We start from the raw sequence: 19,642 nt of genomic DNA, 5'->3' as shown, positions 1-19,642 counted from the left end.
AACTGCCCAGTACCAACTGGGGCTCTTGATGGGTTTGTACTCAGGCAGCACCTTTCCAGCTGCAGTGTAGACACACCATATATGCAAGAGGTCAGTGCATATCCATGTACCATTTAAAACCTTTCCCCCCATGCTACCAGTATACCCAAATACACTTTACAGTACAATAAATCATCAATATTTCAGTCATATCCACCATTTGTTTTCTTACTACTTTTCTCAAATTCCAGCTTTGCTTTTTTAAATCCAAAAATTCCAAAAAGAGAAGCTATAAAAGCATCTTCTTTAGAGTCCACCTAATGCAGAAAAATAGTATGAATGACCATAGACAGGACAGCTGGAATTGCAGAGGTGAAGCTTTGTGCGCTCAATAATTAAAAAGCTATATTTTTAAAGAGCAAGGGGAAGATACCAAGCGCCTGCCAGCTGTCAATATTAAACCCAGCATTTGAGAAGTGTGTGTTTTAATCTTGGAAGAAAACTGGTGTTCTACTCACAGGCAAGAAGACATCCTTAATACAGGATTCAGTATAGACCACAGCTGTACTTTTTTCAGTACCCTGATTCACAGGCTGGAAAGAATGGAAAAGTTGATTAGCAGCAGAATGGGATGTGCCTCATACGCAAACAGCACATCTTTACAGCGATGAGGGCGTGCACAAAAAGGTCATGTCAGAACTTGCAGCATATGTTTCAAAAACCGACCTAGCTCAGAGCTGGGCAATCAAGTGAGAAAACTTGTTCATGACCATTCTGGTGACTCTTCAACAGAATTTCATTTCTGAACATTAAGTGCCAAAATCTGAGTGCAATTCCCCTGAAATCAATGAACAGACTCCCTTTGGATGTCAATGGGAATTGGGTCAGTCCTTAAGTAAGTGCTAATTATTCTTTAATTTTAAAATATTTCCCACCTTTAAAGCACATTCTTGTCTGTCTGGGCTATAAATTGAAAAATCTACAAGACTGAACAAAAGACTAAATTGCCCAATAGGATTCTATATAAAGTTTAACAGATAGATAATAGTATACACTCTATTGTACTGTACCAAACTGGTCCCCTAAGTACACCTGAATTTCAAAAGGTGGTGAATGCCCACAACTAACGACTTCATCTGGCATCAGGAGTGCTTAACACTTCTGGAAAATCCAGAAAGATGAACTACAAAACCATCTCTTGGAGAACCCACATAATGCAGGGAATTACAGCTGGAAATGCTTACTGACAGGAGTTTTGGGTTATCAATTATTTAAAAGCTCTATTTTCATAAAGAGAAGGGAAGTTACAGAGAACCTGCCAGCTGTCAATATTACACAGAGCATTCCAGGTCTCTGTTTTCATCTAGGAAATGGAAGTGATGCTCTACTCACCACGCAGGTGACAGCCTCATCACTTGATCCAGTAGCGTTTGTGGATCTACTTTTTTCACCAGGCTGATTCATTGCCAAGAAAGAATATAAAAGCTGATTAGCAGGTGGGGAGAGGGGAGCGAGTGGGGAGACAGTCATTGGTTACATAAATAATAGCACCAGCACCCTGGGGCCCTGCTCTGATTGCCCTCTGGGCCCTACTGTACCATAAACGTTAAATATCAATGATGATGCCCTGTACGCATGCGGCACATCGGCAAAGTGATCTGGGGTTGCAAGAAAAGGTCATGTCAAAACCTGACACAAGTTTTTCAAAAGTGAACCTGTTTTCAGAGCTGGGTGACCAAGCGAGAAGAGTTATTAATGAATATTTTGGTGACTTCTAAACAGATTTTTGTTTTTCAGTTTTATGGGCCAAAAGTCCAATACAATATGTACATTGAAGTCAATAAAAAGACTCGCTTTGGATTTCAATGAGAATTGAATCAGACCCTAAATCCTGCAGTCCTTATTCAAGTGAACTCCCATAATGGGACTAACAACTGAGTAAACACTCCTGAATAGGACCATAAATATACCATCATGGCTCTGTTTTAAAACAGGGGTCCAATTCATACTTTCCTTGGTTTTCCCCCTCAGTGACCTTAGCTAGTGCAATGATGAAGTGCTGTTTTGCCTATACATCATAAAACCACTACCCACTCACGCCCCAAATAATTTCATGTTATAAAAAAGCTGCAGTTCTCTTATAGCAATAGTAATTATAACCAGCGGATACTATAAACGGACAGCCTGAAACAAAGAGAATGTGATATTATATATGGATTTCTGGTTCTACAAATTGGGTGTCTTTCCTCTGCATTCTACTTTGCCCAACATACATCATTATCTTTCCGTACATCAGCTCAATGTTAAAAGCAAGTAGTGAAGAGTTAAACATCAGAAAATAGGGCCAAGAACATGGTACTTGAGATAGGAGAGGAGTGGGGTGGTCAAGTCTGCAAAGGTTATAAAATGAAAGAAATGCACAGAATAAAGATAAATGCAAATACTTACCAAATTAAAAGTGGCAATAATCAGCAACGCACCTATAGTGATGACTGCTAAAGGGAGTCTCACTAGAGGCATGGTTTCTACCTTATCCGAAATAGCACAAAGGTGGCGCATAGAAGGCCATTGTTCTGAGCAGCATTTCTGTAAAGGAAACAAGTTTGTCTTAACAAGATGTATTACATGGAGGCTTTAGTGTGCCAAGAGTCATAATTCTAGATACAAGAAAAAACATTTTGTCCATTGCACACACAAAAGTCTCAATACAGTATTAAACAATCACCAGGGCACAAGAAAATGTTATCTCTGTTTTAAACAGAGAAGTGTTGTTCTCTAATGGTCAGAGCAAGAGACTGAGAGCCAAGACACTCGGGTTGTATTCCCACCTCCAGAACTGACTCACTGAAAGACACTGGACAAATCACAACTATGCCTCAGTTTCCCCATTAATAAAATGGAGATAAATGCTTCCTTATTCCACAGGGGATGTTTTCTGAGACTCAGTTAATTTATTTTTTCAAAATAGCTTCATGTCACCTAATGAAACATGCTAGAGAAATTATTATTAAATTGTTTACACTAAAATTTGCTATTTTTTCTTTTATGCTTCAAACAAACAACTTAAAGGAAGCCAAATAAAATAAACCAATCATACACCAAAAAACCCCCCAAACCGGCACTTCCTATAATGGAAAAAAAAAATCTCTTTGCTAACACATACATCTATGCAGAATGCAAACATTATGCCAATGGAACAAAAGCTTCTTATTCTGGGATACTGAATCCAAACTGTCCTTTTGTAGTACCCGGTTGGCAAAATCAAGCCTAATGCAATGTTGGTTATGGATTTCTTCCTTTTTCTTCTCTCCTGTGGCTCAGCAGAATATATAATACAACATGTGCAATTCAAGAAGGGTCTGCTACTTAATCCTGTAACAAAATTACCATTCTTATATCAGGGTGCAGTGAATGCAGTCTTTTGGCCTAAGGGTATGTCTACACTGCAATAAGACACTTGTGGCTGGCCTGTGCTAGCTGACTGGGCCTCCCAGGGCTCAGCTAAGGGGCTGATTAATTGTCATGTAGACGTTCAGGCTCGGGTAGCAGCCCAAGCTCGGGGACTCTCCCACCTCGCACGGTCCTAGATCTCGGACTCCAGCCCAAGTCCAAACGTCTATACACCATAACTAACGGCCTTGTAGCCCGAGACCTGCAAACCTGAGTCAGCTGGCACTGGCCAGCCAGAGGTTTTTAATTGCAGTGTAGACATACCCTAAATGGCTTAGGCCCTGGCTACCTAAAAGAACCATCTCTTTCCACATCTTTTTTCATGGTAGCTGAGATCTGCAATGCTGGGAGTGGCTGATGGCAGGAAATTTTCAACAAAGCTTTAAAATTCACTTCCCTCCTTGGTCCACCAGAGCCAAGTTTAGTGACCTTAAGAACACACAGTAACGCTCCCCTGTTCTCCCAGGCATTTTCAAAACAGAGGGCTGATTTGGGAGTGGGCAATGGGGAGGCTGGACAGGAGGATGTTGTCTCTTTTTGTAGAATTGCACTCTGTTTTTGTGCAGCCTGTTTTAATTTTATTTGCATACATTTGGTAACGTACCTGTGCACCACAGCATAGTCAATTCAAATGCAAGTCATTTTACTTTCTAGAATTCTAGGTTTACTTAGGTCCACCTTTAAGAGCGTTACCCTTCTGCCAGCTATGGAATCGCCACCATTACAACATTCATGGATTTGCATTTTTCTTATTGCTTATGAATTCTAATAGTCAGTCTAGTCCTAAAATCAATATGCACTCAAAACTCCCTTTCACTTGAATGCCAGTTTCAACATAGAAAACTACAGGATCCATAACCAGGATTACCACTATATAGGGTAAAAAAACCCAGAAAATACAACTGCAAGAACTAAAGGACTTTTTAAAAATCCAGTTAAAAGTGTGTTTACAGCTGTATAACAACATGTAAGAATTATGATCAGAATTTTCAAATGCGGGTGCTGGACAGTCAGTCCCATAATCTATATTTGAGGCACCTAAATACAAATGTCCTGACTGTGGGAAGTGCTGAGCATTAACAACTCTTATGAAAGCTCAGCACCTCTGAAAAGCAGGTCATTTCTATCTAGATGCCAAACTGTAGCCATCCACTTCTGAAAATATTGGCCTATGTTTTTACTTACCAGGCATTTATCAGCAAAACACACACACAAAATAAGCACAATTATGACTGCTACAATTCCAAATGAAAGTCCTAGTTTTGCGGTTCTAAAACAGAGAGAGGAGAACAAAGTTAAACAGGAGTATTATGCATATTGTCATAGTCAAATTGCAACTGACCAAGCAACACTCACTAATGCAGTTTCCCATAACTAAAATAAGTATCATTGCTGTTCTTTTGGCATTAGACGATCATGAGAAAGGGCCTTCCATGGATGTTTATTGCCCTCTTAGCAAAGATTCACTTTCAGGTATTCCACTCTCTCATTCAAATCATGTGTTATTACCCCATGTATAAACCACACAGCCATCATTAGTGTCACAGCAGAGAAAAACAGTTAAGGCAGAAAATTTAAAAGACCAGGGAAAGTCAGCTGTCTCCGAGCTGTGACAAAGAGCCATTTAACAAACCTTTTTTCAAGTTCCTCTATCATGTCTCCTTTTCCTCTCAAAGAAAAGGGAGCATGAGGCATATACGCCATGTGCTCTCAGTGAAGATATCATTATTTTATTAGTAATTGTCCACTTAGCAGTTTCTCATCTTTGTATTTTAGGCTCAAATATTCTTCAGTGATGCTTTTTTGTACTTGAGTACCAGCCTAGTCTCTGGCATTAGAGTCATATTAAGCAACTATATTAATAATGGTATCCATGATCGGATAGCAATACTAGAGCTAATATTACTAACCTAATTCATAATCCTGACATCATTACAAGAGATGTTTGTGGTAAGAGTTTCCTTAGTGCTCCACAGCCAATTACAGGTGTCTTGCCCTTCTCCCCCATCATCCAGACTCTCACCAAATCTGGTCTTCCTCCTCCAAGCATCTCTGAAGGTGTCTCCATCCTGACTGCTTAAATCTTTGTCAAAATTTGGGCCATCTCTACTGATCTACTGTGTCTTCTCTCGCCTCTGCAAATCTTATCACCAGTCTATACAAGATGCCACTGCTGCAACTAATTTCCTCTAATGAATACAACACTAAGAACTTCTAGTAGTTTCCCAATATGAATTTATAGTAGTCCCCTAAGATTACACTGTATCGTTGAGCTAGTCACTCACATATTCAAACCCCTTCATTGATTTTCTCTTTCCTTCCCCATCAAATTCAGGCTTCAAACCCTCCTGAACTGCCTAACCCTACTCTCCTTTGTTCATTTTGGTCATTAAGGTGATTGTTTTTCTGACCATCTAAAATGCACTTCCTTACTTAATAGATCTTCTCCCTGTGTGTAGTGAGCACAGCTAAAACACACTACTAAGGAAACACTGTCCACTTAGATTAATGAGCTGTCCTGGCTCAGGTGCAAAACTACCTATGAATGCACCATACTAACAAAAAGTATGTCACAATTAAGAATGAATATGTATGTGTGTATGTAACTTGTTAGGTCAACCCAGCCATGTCATGCAGGGATATGAGAAATCCACATCCTGAGCGACGTAGGTAAACCTATCAAACCCGTGGTGTAGACAGTTCTAGGTTTATGGTAGAACCCCTTCTGTCACAGTAGTGCATGTCTACATTGAAGCACTACTATAGCGGTTTAATTGTAGACAGCCTTAGCTACAGCCCTTCAGGATGATCTGGAAGACCTAAAGGTGTCGCTCACATGCAAGCAATGTTTTATCCAGAGAATCCATTTAAAATGTAAAGAACTGCAAAACACAACACACTTACTTTGGCATGACAAACATCTGTATCACAAATATACAGAGCAACACAATACTGGCACAGGCAAAGTAACTCCTCAGTCTGGGGATGGGGATGGTGCGATACTGAAACAAAGATTGTAATAATTTAATAAGGATAATTCTAGAGTTAGTTTTTGTAATCTACCACTTGTATTTTTAATTCTACCACAAAGTATCTTTGCACTATACTATTAAGCCAAGAATGTGAAGAGAAAGCCCACCAACCAGAGAAAATGTACATTTAGGCATCGTTGAAGAAAAATATTCCAGTCCAAAAGAATCAGTTTCTAACCAGCTGGGACACCTAACGAGGTGCAGTAACTGCACAACAGATTTAAAAATTTTATTAAGATGATGTTAAAGAAAAAATAGTGAACAGAGTTTGAGCATAGAAGTTTCTGGTTATCAGGGAATAACATACAGATTATCGAGGGTGCAAAGTTTGGTTTAAGATAAAGTGGCATGAGGAATACATAATCTGCAATATCCCCGATTGGGGGTAAAAGGTTGATGGGTCAAAGTACAGACATTGAGATATGAGGGTATGAAGTTCCTAAAGTAGCTATGTTTGGGTGTGGATAATAAGGAGTGGATATGATGATGAGGATGGATTGACCCTCATTTGGTGAGATTTAATGTTCAGGGAATTTATGGTTCCAGTTCATATGATCCAACGGAGAACGTCACTTGGTCTCTTTCTCGTAGTGGGAGAACGATGTCACTCTGGCTCACGCCTCCTGGTACTGTCGGTGGCCGGTGATGTGCTCGATGTAGATGTCCCTGGACCATCGGATGGCATCCATGAGGCGCCGCATGAGACGTGCGTAGCGTCGACCGATCCCGCAGGTCCGCAGCACACGCTCGTTGCAGGGGTCCCAGGCGCCCAGGGCTCCGACAATCAGAGCGTCCATCTGCACCTCATAGCCCTTCGCTCTCAGGGTGTCAGCCAGGGGGGGCGTACTTTTCCAGCTTACAAGCTCGGGCTTCGTGAAATGCCGGGATCCTGTTCTCAAAGGAGACCGTGACGTCGACGAGAATGATCTTTTTCTGGGCCTCGTCGGTGATGACCACGGCAGGTCGTAGCTGGCTGTCAGTACCGGCGATGGTGCCGTTCACGGAGATCTCCCCTAGGCGTGGCGCGATGGCTTTCACCAGGCGGTTCTGGATGGCATTGTGGCACAGCTGCCAGGCTCTGGAGTGGGGTTTGCAGCTGCACAGGACGTGGGGCAGGGTCTCGTTGGGGTAGCCGCACTTCCTGCAACGCTTGTCTCTGTTCCCGTGGCGGACGGCTCCGTTGAGCGGGACACAGTTGAACCAGGCACGGTGAATGAACCGACAGTCGGCGAAACGGGTGAAGCCACCCCCGGCGAGGAAGTGGTTGCTAGCATCCCACTTGCTGGTCAACTCAAAGGCTTTACCCTGGTCTGGTTTACGCTTCAGGGTTTCCACGTACAGCGAGCGGACGGCAGCCTTCAGAGTCCTCTCCAGCAAGCCCCTGGCCGTCGGGGTGACGGTGTTGTTGTCCGACCTGATCTGAGGCACCCGGACTCCCAGCTCCTGGCGCTCCTTGCACCACTGCCAGCGGCAGCCGATCCGCTTCCCCAGGCGACGCGTGGCATTGCAAGTGCGGGACCACAGTGAAGCGATGTCGCGCCCCTCCCGTCCAAATTCCCCATCCAGGGAGCCGCTCAGGAAGGTGGCGATGTCTTGGTTCGAGGGGGCTCTGCCGATCCGCTTCTCTGTCGCATCACGCAGGGCGTTCACCGCAATGTTCCTCACCGTGGCATCAGGACATGTCAGCAGGCGGAAGGCGTGGGTGATCACCGTGATGTCACACAGGTCACCCACGCAGGGGACGTTGGCGCCACCGTGCCTGTGGGCGATGTAGAACAGCTCGTTGCTGGCTCTCTGGGGAAGGAACAGCCACTTCTTCACCAGCTTCCGGATGATCTTGTCTGCCTTGTTGAGGGGCACCTTCACCATGGCGGATCCCCTTAGGGTGAACGAGATGCGTGGAATCAGGAAGGTGTTCAGGGCGTTTATCTTCTGCCATGGTGCCAGCAGGGAGGCATCAATCTTGGCGGCATCCTGCAAGATCTCCTGGATGGTGTCCTCGGGTGTCTGCCGGACACGGAACCCTGTTGGCGTGCCCAGGTGCTGGTATGCCTGCCCCTCTGCCAGGGGGATGACGGGCTCACCCTGGATCTGGAACCCCGTTGTCTGCACCGAGTCCCTTTTGCTGCCATCAGTGTGCAGAGTTGCGCACTTCTTCACATTGAAGTGGAGCCCCATCCAGTCAGTAGCTTGGCTGGTGGCATCTAGCATACCTTGGAGGCTCTCTGGGTCGTCCGCGGTCAGGACCAGATCGTCCGCGTAGGCCAGAATGCTGAGTTTCTTGCCGTGCAGGTAGAAGCCGGTCGGGCCGCTGGAGATGGCTCGGATGAGCGGTTCCATGGCCAGGTTGAAGATGATGGGGCTAAGGGGGCATCCTTGTTTCATGCCGCGGCGGATGGGGATGGCATCCGTCTCTCCGTCCGTGGCGCGGATGGTGGTGGTGCAGTCCTTGTAGAGGTCCCGGAGGATCTGGATGAAGGTTTCTGGCATCCCGAACTCTCCCAGGGTGGCAAAGATGTGATTGTGGGGTATGGACCCAAAGGCGTTGGTCAGGTCAAGCCATGCTACTGCGCACTGCCTCTTACACAACATGTAAGTCAGCACAGCTTCCAAACTAACTCTTACTATAAGGGTTTATTATACGACTATTTATATTATCATAGTGATTGGGGGCCCCATCCTGTGTGAGTAGATTAATACACACACAGTGAAATCTGTTTTAAACTACCACACGAGACACCAGAAGAAAAAGTTTTAGCAGAAGTTCATTTAACTGAACGCTACCCAAAACTGAACTGAAACCTTGACGACACTGATGCAGCCTCAAACTCTTTATGAAAGTTTTACTATATATACACACACATGTAATATATACATATTCCTCATTAATGTGTCCATATGCATAAATCACTCTGGGTTTAACGAGGGATCTCCTCAGACTGGAATGGTTCAGTGAAGGCTCTTCTTTTTGGGGAGTATGGGGATGGGTTGTGGGTCCTACTGAGTTTGGGAAAGGGCGAGCAATAGAATGGTGAAACACTGTATACATAAGGAGATTTGAAATTCAATCCTGCCTCCATTTAAGCCATGACTCAGGATGTTTTAGTATCAAGGATAACGTTACCATTCATATAGGGTATGTACTGTACCTACCAAATATCATACGGCTATATAAAGAAATGATCATGGAAAGCAGAGTCCTATTTGCTACAATGTATGTAAAGACACATTTTAAATACCTCTTACTGCTTTTTTATAATAAAGATGTTCAGAATAATGCTGGACCCACTGCCAAAACATCCATTGACTTTAAAGGGCCAAGGTTTGACCCTAGATTATTAACTGGTCCATATTATTAACATTACCAAGAAGCAGGGAATAAGCCAAGTGAACCAAGAGATCTGCATTACATCACATCACCTAAGGCGCATTTGGAGCTGCAGTCACCACAGGAATCCCAACATAGGAACAAACAAACTTTCAGTTTCAATTGTCCTTTCGTGTTTCTATGAAGGTACGTCTACACTGCAGCTGGGGGCGAGCCTCCCAGTCCCAGCAGCCAGAGACGAGTGTGATAAAAATAGCTATGTGGACATGGCAGCTCAGGCTAGCTACTCAAGTTCAGACCCAGAGCTTGGGCTTGGACATGGGCAGCTAGCCCAAGCCATCACCTGTGCTACAATGTCCATCCTGCTATTTTTAGCACGCTCAAGCAGAGCTAATGCATGTCTGTCTACCCCAACTGGAAAGCATGCTCCCAGCTCCCATGTAGACCTAGTCCTTTAACTGTAACTTAGGATAACAAAAAAGATTAATCTCTTACTAACCTCTTTTTCCAATCCTGATTCTACAAAAAACAGTGAGCATCCACAGAAGTCATCTGAGTTACTACACCCTGGTCTGCATTAAAATAGAAATCGGTTTTACAAAATGTATGCAATAAACTAATATAACAGAATGCAAAAATCATATGTTTCAGGTTGGATTCCATGGTTCACATAGCCAGTGGCTTGTTTATCACGGCATAATGTTTTTCTGAACAGCTGGCAAAGCACTCTAAGAGCCTTTACATTTCAGCTATTGGCGGTTTTGCACCAGTTTATTCATCCCTTTGGTAGTATAGTCATCAATACAAAAGGAATCCAGTCTGAAACCTTCTTGGCTGGGTTAGAGATGTTAGAGATGGATTAGAGATACTAGGTCACCCATGCCTTCACCCTGCAAATACCTGCCATCTACTGGGGATGGTTTGAGTACAATTATATCAGCCTTGCCATAACCCAGTAGAAGGGATGGATGGCTCCCTCCCAATTGAAATGATTCTATGTTTGTATAGATCATAGGAATTTCTATGCTAGAATTCATTTTAAAAGATATAAAATACAGCCTTCATCTGACAGATATACTGTGCCAACTGCTGTGCCTGCTATTAGCACTGATACTCCATGTACCCTCTGTGAACCAGCCATGGGAGTCATATCTGTAGTGCTCCCAGCAGTTACCCATGTGCTCCTGACCTCTGCCGAGATGTATGCCCCAGCTGCTTCACCCTTTGACCTTCCCACATTTCCTGTGACCTGGATTCAGCCCACTACTGTGTAATGTGCTGGGAGATGCCTAGAATATTGAATGTGCTGGGACAGTTGAACTGTAGCATTGAACATCTGTATTGGACATTATCTGTTTTCAGTTACAATTTCTTGTTTTCTCACAAATGAACATTTTTCTATAACCTGACTGAGAATTTCACAGTGGAACTACACCTCTACCCCGATATAACGCTGTCCTCGGGAGCCAAAAAAATCTTACGTGTTATAGGTGAAACCGCATTATATCGAACTTGCTTTGATCCGCCAGACCGCACAGCCCCGGCCCCCCAGAGCACTGCTTTACCGCGTTATATCCGAATTTGTGTTATATCGGGTCACATTATATCGCGGTAGAGGTGTATATTATTAAGCTGTACTTTAACGCAAAAGAATTCCCACTGTACTCAAGTTAAAAACAAGCAAAATGGCACACAAGCAAGCAAACAAATTTTTCAAAGGTGATGTTTACTTTAAAATTGAGAATGCAGGTTTGCTCTGGAGAAAAGCAGAGCTGCTTTTAAAATCTAGAAAAACAATTTAAAAAATTACATACTTAGTCGAACTGAGACCCTCAATGGTCGACATCATTTCATCATAAGTATCTTCTTCCATCCTTCCCTTCTGGGATGTATTTCTAAATATATAGAGAAAGACACAGAAGCTATTAAGCATCAAATCAATTTCTGGCTTATGAATGTGATGCATCTCTACTCAGACTTCCAAAATGTGCTGTAGAATATATGCACAGTGTAGATGTCACATACTGCTATGGTTATTCATCATTGTCACTTAATTACAAATATCCTCAAAAATATATCAAACCAACAACATGATCTCCAAAATAAATCCAAGAAACTATTGAAACAAATATAAATCATTCCAATACTTTATTACACACTGAAGCCAAACTCAGGTCTTATCAAAGCAAAAATACAATTACCTTATGTCCATTGTCTGAAAAATTTCAAACAAAACTTTAAAAAAAAAAAAACTATTGGGAACATTCTCAATTACTGCTAATATGAAAATCAAAAAAGGAATGGCACACAAAAGTATAAATTTCTCTAAAGTTACCCTCCCTCCATACACAAACAGCATCTCACTTACTTTCCTATAAAAAGAAGGATATGGAGTTAGTGAGGAAATATGGGGCGTCCAGAGTGACAGAACAAGTACAGAAGTATAAGGAGAAAGGAGGAACTCACTTATAGTTTACAAGTGAAGAGGGACATAACTGTTCTTGTCTAGATCCATGCAGACTAACACAGAGAGAGACACATTTAATGTAATACAACAGCTCCAGCAGATTAATTAACAACAATCAAATTAATCATTCAAGACAAATTATTTTGAAGGCAGTCTTTTGTCAAGATGAAAAATCTCTTCCTAGAGAAGTTTTCATGAGAAGTCTGAAAGACCAAATTTGGTGAGGCTGGTTATTCGTGAGAGACATTAGCTGCAATATCCATCATTCAGAAAGAGTCGGCTCTAACTTAATAAAGCATAAGTGCAGCTAAGAAGCATCTTGTGATTAAATGCAATATTTAAAAACTGGACTTTACAAATTGTTCTACTGAAGATGAATATGAGACCTTTATACGCAACCATGAGATATTTTAAATGTCTCAGACACCAGTTCATCTTGGAATGATGTACCCTGCAGGCTGGAGAACAATACAATAACCAAGGCCGGCTGGCTCCAGGCACCAGCTAAGGAAGCAGGTGCTTGGGGCGGCCAACGCATAGGGACGGCACTCCGTCCGGTATTGGAGTGGTCCGTCCGGGTCTTTGGCGGGAATTCGGCGACGGGTCCCTCATTCCCTCTCTTCCTCCTTGAGCTGCCACCGAAGTGCCGCCGAAGAGGAGGAGAAGGAGTTGCCGCCGAAGTGTCGCCGCTCATCTTTTTTTTGGCCGCTTTGGGGCGGCAGAAAGTTGGAACCGGCCCTTACAATAACTTAATCGAACAGAGTATGTATAAAGAAATGGCCAAAGCTTGCTATTGTGAATGAGAATGAAAAGGGGGTGTAGAATAACTACCAGGAAAAATTCTGTCACTGACAATTTGTGGGATGGCTATGTCACACCAGAACACAAGTAGGGCAACCAGTAGGGAACAAGTAAACCTTGCAGAGCTCAAAACTAGTTTTAAGATTTGCAGGCTCATAGAACCACTGTATTTGACTTCATTAAAAACGTCTAATTTACTACCGAAGTTATTCTTCAACCAAGATCCAATATTCTTCTTGCTAAACAGAAACAGGTGCAGTGTATCTGAAATTGATCTAGAGTGAAAGCTCTCTGGGGCAGGTACTGTTTTATTACTTCTTTGTACAGCGCCTACCACAATAGGTCTTCCTGCCAATCTAGGTTTTTTTGTTTTAATAAAGTTACATCATTACAGTATGTCAAATTGTAATGGGACCACACGGAAAAAAACAACGGTGCTGGACTTACCTATCTGAAGTCTTTTGACGACCTGTAGAATTCAAAGGTATCTCCTAAACAAAAGGATTTGTGAGTGAGTTATACATTTTATAAACTAGAAAAAATATTTTACATGGCTGGTAAGAGAAAGCTACTTAAGACACAGTGATACAGCACAAGTGGGAGGAACTCAACTGACAACTCATACTGCAGCTCTTTGTTCCCCAGTAGGCAAGCAGACACAGAGGAGCTGCAGAGGTGTTGTGTAGAGCATTACATGGTATTTGATTAGCATATAAGTTTGGGTTAGCTGAGAGAAAGATGCATCTCTTTCGTTTACTTTTCAGCACCATAAGATCTAAGATTCAAACACCATATCATAACTTGGTGTTATGTAAGCAGTGAGGGGAAACGGAAGATGCTGCAGGGTTAGAGATGCTATCCGTCAGAGGAGACATTACAGTGAGATCTCTTTTGGATCTAGTGGGTCCTGGGGTGAAAGTTAAGATCCAAAAAGGACAGAGAATAACTGTGATGCACTGGAGACAACATCACCTCTCTCAGTAAGATGAGCGTAATGGCTGATTTATTTACTTACAGTCACAGCACTACCCTGGCCCAGATTCAGCAAAGCACTTAACTAAACTAAAGCTGAATATCAATAGAATTTACATTTGTGCTAAAGTTAGGCATGGGCTTAATTACTTTGCAGAATCAGAGCCTAAACTGCTACCTTTAAAATCCTCTCTGGAATTCCAGGACTATGAAACGGAGAAGAATAAATCCTGTTTTGTTCTTCACGGTAGCACTGTCAAGCTAATTAAGGTTCCCATTGAGAAAAGCAGTTGTGGCCCCCTGCAGACTGGGGCTACGTTTTAAATTGATCCAGAAACTGAAGCTGGTGCAGGATGCAGCAATCCTCTTGTTATGTGATTAACCTTTCCATTCATCCTATGCTCTGTTATCTGCACTGGCCTGTTCATGTCTGGACTGATTCTATGGTCTGGTTATATGATCACTGGTGTGTGTGTGTTGCCTTCCTGCTTCCTACTCCCTATCCCTGTTTTGTTTTCTGGTGCTCTCTCCTTAAACTCGGTGTTTCTGTTCCTGCTTAAAGCTGTGTGTGTGTGCACAGCACTGGGTGTCACACTCTCTCTCTCTCTTTCACACACACACACACACACACACACACACACACACACACACACACACACACACACACACACACACACACACACACACACACACACACAGGAATAAAAAAAAAGTGCCAATCCAACCATCACCTTTCTTTGTCTCCCACTTGGAGCTGAAGATTCACTGCTGACACTTTCTCTGTGGTTCAGGTGGGCAAAGGGCCTGGCTGCTCCCCAGGACTCCAAATAACGTGTCATACGGACAGAGGCTCGCATCTTCAGCCCATCGTTCACTCGTGTTTTAGGGAGATGATTATTCAACGTACGCTGTTTAGACTAAAAGTAAGAGAGACGCATTTAAATATAAAAAAAAGTACACTGCACTCTGAAGCTCTGTTGGATTTGTACCTCAGAGCCACACAACTATCTGGCTCCAGGGATATGGTACTACATATATCAGCCAGAGTGCCATCCTTGATTCCCCATCCCCTGTCTTGTTCGACTCTAGTTTAAGCAAATCATAAACTGAATTGCCTGAGGTTCCCTGCTTGGAAAACTGCTCTGATTCAACCTTCTGGCTTTCTGGACCACGTGTAGCATCATCAGAGATCGCAGAGTCTTGCAGACAGATGAAGGGATTTCCTCACTCTCAGAGGAAAGTCAAGGCAGGACGAGAGCATAAGCATGAGGTCTTGAGTACATGACGCAGAGGGATCCACAGAATGGTTGGGAGGAAGCTTGACAGAGTTCAACAAAGCTCAGCTCTGGATTGCAACGGAGATTATGTCCTTCTGCCATGGATGAGTAGCAAAGGAACATATAAGCCTCGTAATGCCCCTTCATGTGACCAAAAGCAGCTGACACATTAGGGATAACTGGGGTAATAAAAGCATCAGATCTTAGATAGTGCATTGATGAATAATCATATCCTCACATTTTAGGCATCTCCAGGAGCGCCAGAGCCATTTTAATGGAGATATATCAAATCACGCTGATGAGTATACACACAGAATAGTGTAAAGCACTCAATCACCTGTATGTCTTCATAGTACCCAGTCTGTAATTTAAAACAGCTAAAGAAGATAATTTGATTTGTTTGCTGCGAATTCTTTTTCTTTCCAATCTTTGGATACTTGGATTTAAAGGGAATTACGTGGCCTCATAGTTCCTAATTACAGGGAGATAAAAATTTGCATACTGCTTCAAGCTATTATTAATCAATGAGATTGTACAGGAATCACTTGATGATTGCCCTGTTCTGTTCATTCGCTTTGAAGCATCTGGCATTGGCTGCTGTCAGAAGACAGAATACTAGACTAGATGGACCTTTGGTCTGACTCAATGTGGCCATTCTTATGTTCTTAGGGGTTCTTGTGATTATTTTGAAGTTGTAAAAATAAGTAACGCCCAAACAACTTCACCTCCCCATAAAACTGGGTGGGAGGGGAATATTACATTCCCTTAGAAATGTTATGTACCTTTTAAAAAAATAGCACATCCGACAACTGTGTTGTATTTGTATACAACGTGTGTAGGGAGGCGTATCTAGGTATGGTAAAAAGTACTAAACACCAAACATGCAAGAGAAAAAGTAGGTTGTTACTTAGAAATTCTATGAAATGTTGAATAACTCTCAGTTGTTCGCTGAACATACACTGATATTTTGTTCTCAGTAAAAAAGCATGATTGTGGTCAGAAACGTGATCCGTGAAAAAGGCACCTTTCTTACTCAATAGAGCAGTGATCCAGCTCTGTATAGTCACAGTCCTTCCTATCTGCTTGCCTTACTGACCAAGACAAAATTCTGCTCTCAGTTATACGTGTACCACCTTCATAGAAATCAAAGGCACTTACACAAGCAGAACTAAGGATATAATTTAGAGCTATGGAAGAGGGAATTCAATTCTATTCTGGCTGAGGTATTAACTGTAAATTAAATTTTAACTGCAGAATCTTTACTACTGATGACGCATAAGGGAGAAAGGACCCAGCTTGGTTTTAGATCTCAAGTGGAGTTTTCAGGACTAGCAGTTTAGGGAAAAAAACCCAAAAAATATACTTTCACTTGGGACTTGTCTACACTGCAAAGTGGTCAACAAAACTGTCACGGGTACTTAAAAAAGCCCCCCTGTGAAAGACAAAAGTTTTGCCAACGCAAGTGGCAGTGTGAACGCAGCTTTGTCGGCAGAAGCGCTCTCCTGCCGACAAAGCTAACGCCACTCACGGGGCTGGAAGTATTTTGTCGGCAAAAGTGCCGACAAAGTACCGAAAAAGAGCGTTTACACACTGCATGGTGTAGACAAGCCCTTGTGAACTGAGAAAATTTAACCTTGAACATTCTATGGTGCCATTTTTTTTTTCAAAACACTTTTCAGAATACCAGTTTAACTGCACCAGGGGTGGGAAAGATCATATTCTTTAAATTACAAACCGTTTGAATGGCGATATTGCTGAAGAGAAATTTGAAAAACTGCCTGTGACAGTCCATATCCCTATGTTCACCCTTTTTACAAAACTATTTTGTAAAACGATTTTGAACAAAGCATGCCTTATGAGGTATCATTTGAAAACTCAATCTGTTGATCATTCTTGTCCTGGTAAAATATGTGTGGCAACGTTGTATGTAAAGTTGCACGTCTACTGTATGACATTCCTGAGATGTGTTCCCATTTCAAAAGAGCAGGCACAAACCAGTTCCTCAGAGACAAAAGGCAAACTGAGGCCTCAGCCAGGTGTCAACAAAATCAAGTGGACTATCATCCAGCTAAGCGGCCATTCTTTGGCAGGAAAAAGGGTGTGAGCGAGAAATGTACAGCTTGGCAAAAGAACAGCTGGAAGTTCCCACGCAATCAGATTTTCTATCGCCTGAACCCCAGCAGGCGATGATTTTCAAAGAAGAGAACGGCTATAAGAAAGGGGCAGGGCCACGCAGAGGATTCAGGGGGCCTGGGGCAAAGCAATTTTTGGGGCCCCTTCCATAAAAAAAAGTTGCAATGTTATAGAATACTATATTCTTGTGGGGCTTGGAGCCTGAGGCAAATTGCCCCACTTGCCCCCCCGGGCAGCCCTGGAAAGGGGAGCAAACTTCCCAGATCTCTCCCTTCATCTCTACTCACAGCATCGACAACACTTGAAAGATAAAGGAAGCATCATCGGACTGGGGAGAGATCCTGGCTGAAAGATTCAGCCAGTAAGATTGCTAGAATATATGGTGAGAGAGCTCCACCAAATCCACCCTTCCCACACATTCTGCAAACACATTCTGCAGTGACAAGTAGCTCCTTGCAGCTGCCCACGTTCCCTCCCTGCTCCAGTAATAATGCCTAATGTAGCTAGCCACAGTAGTAGCTAATGGGACCTGGCTGGGGACTCGGGCAGCTGCTTCACTCAACAGCATAAATTTCTTGCTCCCAAGGTACTCAGTTCAACCATGAGATACACCATCTGGTAACTCCAGCCCAAGGTGCATATAGATTTCAGCTGAGTTGGAGGAATGATGGGAAGAAAAGAGGGGAAGTAACCAGAGCAGAGGAACCTAAAAACAAACAACAGCCGGGGGGGGGGGAGGGGGGAAGGTGGCTCCTAGCAGGTTTAGAAAGTTTCTGATGGATGCTCTAAGTGTCTGTCTGCTCTGGCTATTCATTTTTCTTACTTCTATCTGTTAAATGGGAATTTAATAGCAAACTGGAGCATCTCAGTATGATCAGTGTTTGAAGAATGGCTTCCAGGGCTATTGACCCAGAATACAGAAATGAGTGAGTTATAAATGGAGGTTACATAAAGCATCCTAGATAGGACTCCTAATCAAAACAACAAAGCAGATAACACAAGCTTTTTCAGAGTCTCTACTACCTGAGCCACAGAACTCCTATCGGGGAACATAAGAACAGCAAGAGTTGGGTTTCAACAGGAACAAACCTTTCATATTTCCGAGGGCATGACAAAGAAGGATCAGTGGTACCAGTCAACAAGGTCTGTGTACAAGAAAACACTACAGAAGCCGAGCTCTAGGCATATTCCTTCCATAAGCAAAATGGCAAATGTTCACTCACAGTCATCCAGTTAATTAACAGTTTTGCTATTAATTAACATTTTGCTACTCTAGATGGATGCCTGTTCTGTCTGCAGCACTGAGCCAGCCCTGACTGCACTAGCATACCCAGGGAAGCTCAGGAACATATAGGCACATAATCCATGCTCAGGGAAACCAATGAAATACAGGAACTGCTGGACTTCATTGCAATAAACTTCACAAGCCAAGCTCTGGATGTGACATAGCAGAGCCCAGCCTCAGATAGTATTTCAGGAGTGCCCCAGAGTCTCTCCTTTTGATTCTTTATTTGCTTTTCATTATAAAACTCTCAAAACTGTTAAACACCCAAGTGGCTTATTTTGCTTGTTTACAGGTAGCCTGAGAAGAGCGTGATCTATAGGGAGGAGAATTAGAGGCATCCCTTTGTCTCATTTGTAACGCTAGCACTTCATCCTGAAATAGAGTGTATTGGGGTAATAATGAAAGATAGTGAATAGCGTGAACAATTGAGGAAGGGCTGATGGTGATGAAGCCCCAGCTTGGCGCTAATTCAGAGACTAATCACACTAGAGAACCCTTATAGATGTGGATGTATTTTCCACTTCTGACACACAAGAGGAGGATTGAGGAAGGCTTTAAGGAATACAGAGGATCTCTGTTGGGCAGACAGTCTCAGTAGTTAACAAGTATTCATGTGCGACCGTCACCCTCGAACATCCATTTCTGGGGACAGCAGTAATAAATGAATGTTTAACATTTGGCTACTGAGGTATCAATGGTGAAGCTACTTGTATATCCTACACTGAACGCTATTTACAACAAGCTTTCCTTCAGAGAGAGTGGGCAGATCAATTTCATAATTATTGGCTTTAGGAGCTTTAGACATTTTTGAGATGGACTTTACCGCAGAGTTTTTCCTTTGAAATTCAGGATTATTATATAGTTCAGCTTTATGCAAAGCCTTTCTCCATAAACTGCTTTGCATGACACACACATCAA

General features: G+C 42.8%; 1 protein-coding gene across 1 annotated transcript in view; it reads right to left on the bottom strand.

Annotated features, from left to right (window-relative positions):
- Positions 1-19,642, bottom strand: part of ADCY7 (adenylate cyclase 7) — a 121,914-nt gene that overhangs the window by 15,639 nt on the left and 86,633 nt on the right. The window contains exons 11-19 of the mRNA XM_054048816.1: positions 14,761-14,946; positions 13,505-13,548; positions 11,604-11,684; positions 10,289-10,361; positions 6,334-6,431; positions 4,615-4,699; positions 2,428-2,565; positions 1,372-1,434; positions 498-572 (exon numbers count right to left, since the gene is read on the bottom strand). Of these exons, the coding sequence (XP_053904791.1) occupies positions 498-572; positions 1,372-1,434; positions 2,428-2,565; positions 4,615-4,699; positions 6,334-6,431; positions 10,289-10,361; positions 11,604-11,684; positions 13,505-13,548; positions 14,761-14,946 (843 nt within the window). The remainder of the gene's footprint in view (positions 1-497; positions 573-1,371; positions 1,435-2,427; positions 2,566-4,614; positions 4,700-6,333; positions 6,432-10,288; positions 10,362-11,603; positions 11,685-13,504; positions 13,549-14,760; positions 14,947-19,642) is intronic.

The sequence above is a fragment of the Malaclemys terrapin genome, chromosome 14, assembly GCF_027887155.1.
Source record: "Malaclemys terrapin pileata isolate rMalTer1 chromosome 14, rMalTer1.hap1, whole genome shotgun sequence".
NCBI lineage: Eukaryota > Metazoa > Chordata > Testudines > Emydidae > Malaclemys > Malaclemys terrapin.
The sequence above is the reverse complement of the archived record's forward strand: the minus strand, read 5'-3'. Positions and strand labels throughout refer to the sequence as shown.